This window comes from Danio rerio, chromosome 14, assembly GCF_049306965.1.
Source record: "Danio rerio strain Tuebingen ecotype United States chromosome 14, GRCz12tu, whole genome shotgun sequence".
Taxonomy (NCBI): Eukaryota; Metazoa; Chordata; class Actinopteri; order Cypriniformes; family Danionidae; genus Danio; species Danio rerio.
The window spans coordinates 9,172,501-9,179,840 of record NC_133189.1 but is presented as its reverse complement, the minus strand read 5'-3'; the positions used below and the strand labels follow the sequence as shown (position 1 = coordinate 9,179,840).

Sequence of the window (7,340 nt, the reverse complement as noted above, 5' to 3'; positions counted from 1 at the left end):
AAATTAGTAAACTTATAGGAGTCTTGAAAAAATGCTCATTTTAGAAGAGAATTTCAGATGGCACGTTTCAACTTTTCATATATACAAGTAATGCGAGTTACTTGATATTATTACTTTTATAAGTAACAAGTGAAGTTACACATTACTTTTAAAAAAATGAGTAATAATATTTGAATAACTTTTCTGAAAATGTGACAAGGTATTTTTTAGTTTAATTAATGAGCTTTTTTTTTTTTTTAAATTGCTGAAATAAAATTACAGTAGTCACAATGAATCACACACTCAATGAGAGAATGTGTTCATTATTTTGAACGCATTGAAGAAAAGAGTAAAGGGATTATAGTCTCCATGGACAGTGATTTTACTTAAGACAAATAGAAGAAAAGTAGTAAACACATTGCTTTAAACTTTCAATAATTTGCATATACGGCATGTACAGCTCTGGGGTTAGAAAGTTCTCAGATAACATAATCCTAAAATATAATTCTTTTGATGTGTTTTGAAAGGTAAATAAAGGTTAGACAGTGTGTTGTTAATTGCAGAACACCTCTATTAAAAAAAAAAAGAGTTCAGAAGGAGATCAAGCCACAGACAGGTAATAGAAACTAACGCAAAAGTAACAGAACACATTAATTACCATAAAAAGTAACGCAACTAGTCACTTTTTTAGGGAGTAACTCAGTAATGTAATGCATTACTTTTAAAAAGCGTGTGAAACACACGCACGCACGCACGCACGCGCGCGCGCACACACACACACACACACACACACACACACACACACACACACACACACACACACACACACACACACACACACACACACACACACACACACACACACACACACACACACACACACACAAAACACACACACACACACACTTTTCCCCATAAATAATATGTATTTGTTTCTAACAGTATAATCAGATAAATATTATGTATATAATCAGATATATAATGTTTGAACATATCCCAGCAAGCTATTATTTTTGTTAAAAAGATGTCTAATAGACATCTAAACATAAAAAAATACCTTCTGCTTTAATTTTTAAGTTGTTAAATTAAACAAAAAAAAATCAAAATAGTTAATTTAATTAAGTTTACAGGTCATTTGAACTTATATCACCTAAACTCACTTAAAAAATAAATTTAAATGCGTATAACTTGCTGAAAGCCAAATAAAATAACTTAAAATAACCTAAAATGGATTTTCATGAGGTTTTTGTGTAAAGGTCTTGGCTAAAACAAAGCTAAATATAGGCGGTCAGGGAAAATCTAATAGACGTCTGACAATAGACTATAATGAATGACGACACATGTGAAGTCTGTCTAATCTGCCTATTTGATGACTAGTCTAACTTTGGACTATTGTTAGACGTCTATTAGACTAGGCCAAATTTAGCCTAATTGTTTTAGTCAAGACGGCTATGATTTGACACCTATAAAACATCTATAAAACATAACTTTGCTTGGTGATATTCCTCAGTAAAAACGAAGGAATGAAAATAAAGTGGCGATTTAGGCTAAAGACAAAAGAAAAACATATTTTGAGAAAACATGTGCTGCAATTTACAAACACACACTGAATAAGTGCAACAAAAGAAATACTTAAAAGTGTGTTTTGGATGTTTTCTTCACCTCAGAATGTGAAAACCATACAGAAAAGCTAAAACAACAAAGTGACAGGTGAATACAAAAATAAAATAAAGAAATAAAAATCCCCAGATCAGTTTTTTTCTAGAAATGATTAGAAATAAACAAGCTTCTCACTTTCATAGATGAATTTTTTCCTGAAAATTTGCAATGAAAATTCGTACTTTTAACTTTCACTGCATTAATTTGGCTGAAAAACGTGTTACTTTTTAAAAAGATTTATCATTATAGTCAAAAAATAAGGCATGATGCAGTCATACGGTAATATATATATATATATATATATATATATATATATATATATATATATATATATATATATATATATAATATATATATATATAATATATATATTATATATATATAATATATATATTATATATATATATAATATATATATTATATATATATATATATATACATACACATATGTGTGTGTGTGTGTGTATATATATATATATATATATATATATATATACACACACATATGTGTGTGTGTGTATATATACATGTATATATATATATATATATATATATATATATATATATATATATATATATATATATCAATACACACCCGCTGTGTGCGAGGAGATAATGTGCAATCAGCTCTCGAGGATGAGCAGCTCATAACGTATGCAAGGTGCGTGTTCATGGAGCTAATCAGCCGGCTAAATACCAGCTTGCATATTTATACAGGATTACAAACACACACATTTTACAGCACAGCAAAGGAGAGCGTCTCATCTGGAGTGCTCAGACTGGAAAACAAAACCTCAATTTACACTTTTTTTAATCAGCATTTTTGTGCTATATTTCTCTCAATCCAATTTGGATTTGTCGGACGTTAAAACAGGAGTATTCTGTCAGCTTCTGAAAACTCAACATTATCTGAAAGGTAACATCTTTTTCTGCAACTTCAGTGATTTTAGCAAGCTTTTTTTTTTTAAGTGTATAGGGTAGATGCCATTTTGACATTAATGTGAATAAATAACATACTAATTGCACTGAATAAAGGCATTAGAATAAGGCACTTCTTAATTGTAATCATTGTGTTTATGTCTAGATAATTATGCAAATTAGAATACAATATAATAATCAAAAATTGCATGTATTTTTAAATTATTTGGTAACACTTTATAATAACTACACACTATGAATCATTTATTAAGCTTTAGCGAATGGTGAATTCATCATTTGTAAAGCATTAACTCTACATTAATAGACGTTAGTAAGAAGTTTATAACTACAGCGGAAACACTATAATAACTACACACTATAAATCATTTATTAAGCATTAGCAAATAGTGAATTCATCATCTGTTAAGCATTGACTCTACATTAATAAACGTTAGTAAACAGTTTATAACTGCAGCTACAAATGCTCTATTCTTGACTTATAAGCAAGTAAATAATGTGCTTAATAATTGTATTTTCATACTTTTTTAATGATTTATTGTTCATTACTAAATTAAGTATCGCATTTTTTACAAACTATTTGTATTTAAGAGTAGTTGAGGGTTTTTAGGATCATTCAGAATGAGTTAGTAAATGATTAATAAACTATTGAAATCAACATTTATGTATCTTGTTATTCAGGCATATACTAAGTTAACTAATATGTTAATAAATGCTTTGTTAACTCAACTTCATCCAGTTTTGTGATCTAATCTAAAGTGATCCCTTATAAATCCCTTATAAATGACAAATAAAGTCTCAGAATAAAATAAACAATAATCTTTGCAATCTTTCTAAAAAGTAAAATTACTGTAAAGTTTAAACATTGCTGAATAACAGGAGTGTCAAAAATACAACATCCAACTGGATAAAACAACAACAACAATATAATAAGATGCAATGTTTAAACTCTACAGTGATTTTATTTTAGATCAGGTTGCAAAGATTAATTGTTCATTTGAAGTACAGTTTCATTTATGCATCTTTAAATGAATAATGTCATTCTTTCTGTTTAGAATTTATGCCTTTATGCATGAAATATTTGGGTGATCTTGTTCTTGAGTCAAGGGGTTATGATTCGGACATGGAGATGACATTGTATATTTAGGAATAAAGACTAGATTACCTGTCTTGTCATTGTGATTTTGTTAAGGTATGGGCCAAGAGGGCTAAAATAAATAAATCTCAAATAAATTACAATATTTTATGTTATGTTTTTACATAATAATTATAATGATAATAATCATAATTATTATTATCAGCATTATATATATATATATATATATATATATATATATATATATATATATATATATATATATATATATATATATATATATATATATACACATACATACATACAGAAATTATAGCAATAAATATTTGCAATTATATAATTATTTAATAAACAATGTGTTTGTAATTATGGATTAATTGCATTGTTTTAATAGCAGTGGTAATTAATAACTATAATTATTATATTTGCTTCAATATACCTTGTGCGCTTGTTTTTTGTTAAACAAATCTAATGCATATAATCTAATATTTTATGCCATTATTATATAATAATAATATAGAAAATAATAATAATTATTATAATAACAATATTTATAACTATAAATGTTGTTGGTTTTACTGCGTTATGGTTTATATTAATGTAAATTGTTGTAGATGTATTGTTTGGAAAACAATATTTATTCACATCAAGTCATTAACAACAACAATAATAATAATATGTTTGTTATGATTATTAATGATATTGCTGTTGTTGTAAATATTGTTATTATTATTATAGGGTTAGGATGAGCAATTATATTAAATCATTTTAACAATTATAATAAAAAAATAAATGGGGAGACAATATGATTAGCACTGTCGCCTCACAGCAAAAAGGTCGCTGGTTCAAGTCTTGGCTGGGCCATTTGGCATTTGTGTGTAGAGTTTGCATGTTCTCCCCTTGTTTGTGTGGATTTCCTCCAGTTGCTCTGGCTTCCCCCATCGTCAAAATACAGGCGGTACAGGTGAATTGAAGAAACTAAATTGTCTGTGGTGTATGTGTGTGAATGTGAGAGTTTATGGGCGTTTCCCAGTACTGGGTTGCAGCTGGAAGGGCATCCGCTGCGTAAAACAGGTTTTGGATAAGTTGGTGGTTCATTCCGCTGTGGCGATCTCCGATTATTAAAGGGACTAGGACGAAGAAAATTATTGAATGATTCAAAAAGCAGTATTTATGTAACTGAGTATTTATGATTTCCAGATTATGCCACTGGTGAACATCAAAATATCTTCTGCAATGTGTACAACACTAAGTGCGTTGGCAAAAACACATAACTGAAAATCTGCATGCCGTTTCCCTCTCAGATGTTCCCATGGTCAGTGGTGTTTTCTCTGGAGCCGAAGGTTCCCGGTCAGCGCACTCCAGAAGAGCTGGTGACCAACACTCTGATGCTGGAGCTGGGGGCGATGGTGAAGCGGACCGAGCGCATCCAGCTGGAGAAAGCAGCTGAGAATCGCAGACGCCGCAACTCTTCCTCCGCAGACTACAGCTGGCTGGCGGGACCACAGCCGCGCGCCCCCTACGAGCTCCTGCCCGGAGATGTCCTGGAACTGCAGGAGCTCTGCGCTCAGATCCCTCCACAGCAGTGCGGACCCGTCATCGTCAGGTAGAAACACAGTATTTGCCAGTCCAGACACTTTCAGACAGAGCTGCTAAAATAGGAGGAAGGTATCAATATTAGTGACAAACTAATTAGTCTAATGCAAATATAAATATATACAGTTGAAGTCAGAATTATTAGCCCCCTCGTTTATACTTGACGCGCTCTCCGTTGTGCTACTGGCCGTAAACAGAAACATTTCTCATAGATTGCCAAGAAAAATATCACAAATTAGAAAAGGTTGGTCAGTTAAAATATGCTACTGTAAGTTATGTTTATTCAGAGCTTATCAATACTTCGGTCTTTTATATTTTAGCACCGATACCAATAAAGTATAGAGTTTCGGTACCCATCACCAGTTATTTGTTGTTGGTGTTTTTTTTTGTTATTGTTGTTGTTGATGTTAATGTTATTATTATTATTATTATTACCATTATTATTCATTTGTTTCCCAGAGATGGGTTGCAGCTGGAAGGGCATCCGCTACGTAAAAACTAGCTGGATAAGTTGGCGGTTCATTCCGCTGTGGTGACCCCGAATTAATAAAGGGACTCAGCCGACAAGAAAATGAATGAATGATATTATTTATTTGTTTATTTATTTATCGAATTACTTGTTTACATAAATGATTAAAATATTTTAGTATTTTGGTGAGGAGACAACTAGTCAATCCAAAAATATATTGCTTAAGGGGGCTAATAATATTGACCTAAAATGCTTAAAAAAAATAAAAACAGCTTTTATTCTAGCCAAAAATAAAATAAATGACACTTTCTCTGGAAGAAAAAATATTATAACATCATTTGGGAAATATTTAAAAAGAAAAAAAAATTCACAAGAAGGCTAATTATTTTGACTTCAACCGCATTCAGTATATTAGGCTTATAATTCTATCAAATTGTTTGATTAATCACTGAAGCTTTCATCGTAGTCAACGATATTATAATGAAATTGACCAAAGCTGCACAAAAGGTTACTTTAACAGGTATAATAACAAAACAAATACTAGCGTACTGCTTTATTGCTTATAAATAGGGCCAGATGGAATCTGCAGACATTTTTTGCTTATTCTGTGGAGAATTTTGGTAAAAATCTGCGGAATTATTTTGGGAGTATCAGAACTAAAACCTTTATATGTAAATAAAAAATCATCTCTTTTTAACTTTTATTTAATGTTTAAAATGCTAATCAAATTAGATTCACTTTATTTGGTAAACAAAGCAAGTCTCTCATATAATACATCTACTAAAAAACAGAAAATATTACTGTACAAACTGCACTGTAAATAAATCAGATGAACATTTTCACATTAGTCACTAATATTACAGTAATTAATTTAAAAACGGAATAAATATAGATTTACACACATTTACTCAAGTAAATAAACAGAATTAAAGATGGGATAAAAATCTGCGGAAATCTGTGCGCGCAGATTCCGTGGCGGGCTACTTATAAATATTCAGAGTAAACAAATGTTTCAATCCACTTAAATTGCTAAAGAGTGATAAAGTACAATCATTTGTAAATATTAGTAAATGAATGGAAAAAACAATTGTGAAAAGGCCAGATTTAATACTGTTACTATGTTAAAATTAGTTTTTTTTAAAATAGCAGCATTTTAGTAGTTATTAACTAACATAATACAATTATTACGACTTGTAATTAAATTACGACTACAATGTTAACACGTTATCAGCCATTACCATCATCTAAGATTCATTAATTCAATTTCCTTCAGCTTAGTCTGTATTTCAAAGGTCGCCACAGCGGATTGAACCGACAACTATTCCGGCATGTTTTACACAGTGGATGCCCTTCCACAGCATTGAGATATACACATACACACTCATTCGCTACAGACAATTTGGCTTACCCAATAGGCTATATGCACACAGACTTTTAATTTTCAGCCAGGCAGCCCAAGGGCTTTCGGTGAACTGTTTCCATTACAAAACTGTCACGTTTAAGATCTGATTTCTTCAAAAATCAGCGATCCCCACTGCCTGTTAGATATACGATATGAAGTGGGTCTCAGATCGGACAAGAAGCACTGCACTAAATTCCATTTCC

The 7,340-nt window shown here is 30.7% G+C and overlaps 1 protein-coding gene and 1 long non-coding RNA gene across 2 annotated transcripts in view; one reads left to right on the top strand and one right to left on the bottom strand.

Moving 5' to 3' along the window:
- The first annotated feature begins 2,431 nt into the window (after positions 1-2,431).
- Positions 2,432-7,340, top strand: part of zgc:162144 — a 9,293-nt gene continuing 4,384 nt past the window's right edge. Inside the window, 2 exon segments of the mRNA NM_001082979.1 lie at positions 2,432-2,554; positions 4,975-5,276. Coding sequence (NP_001076448.1) covers positions 4,975-5,276 — 302 coding nt within the window. The 5' untranslated portion in view covers positions 2,432-2,554.
- The window catches only part of LOC137490482 (uncharacterized), a 6,866-nt gene continuing 3,815 nt past the window's right edge, over positions 4,290-7,340 (bottom strand). The window contains exon 2 of the long non-coding RNA XR_011009985.2: positions 4,290-5,322. This is a non-coding gene — a long non-coding RNA (uncharacterized lncRNA). The remainder of the gene's footprint in view (positions 5,323-7,340) is intronic.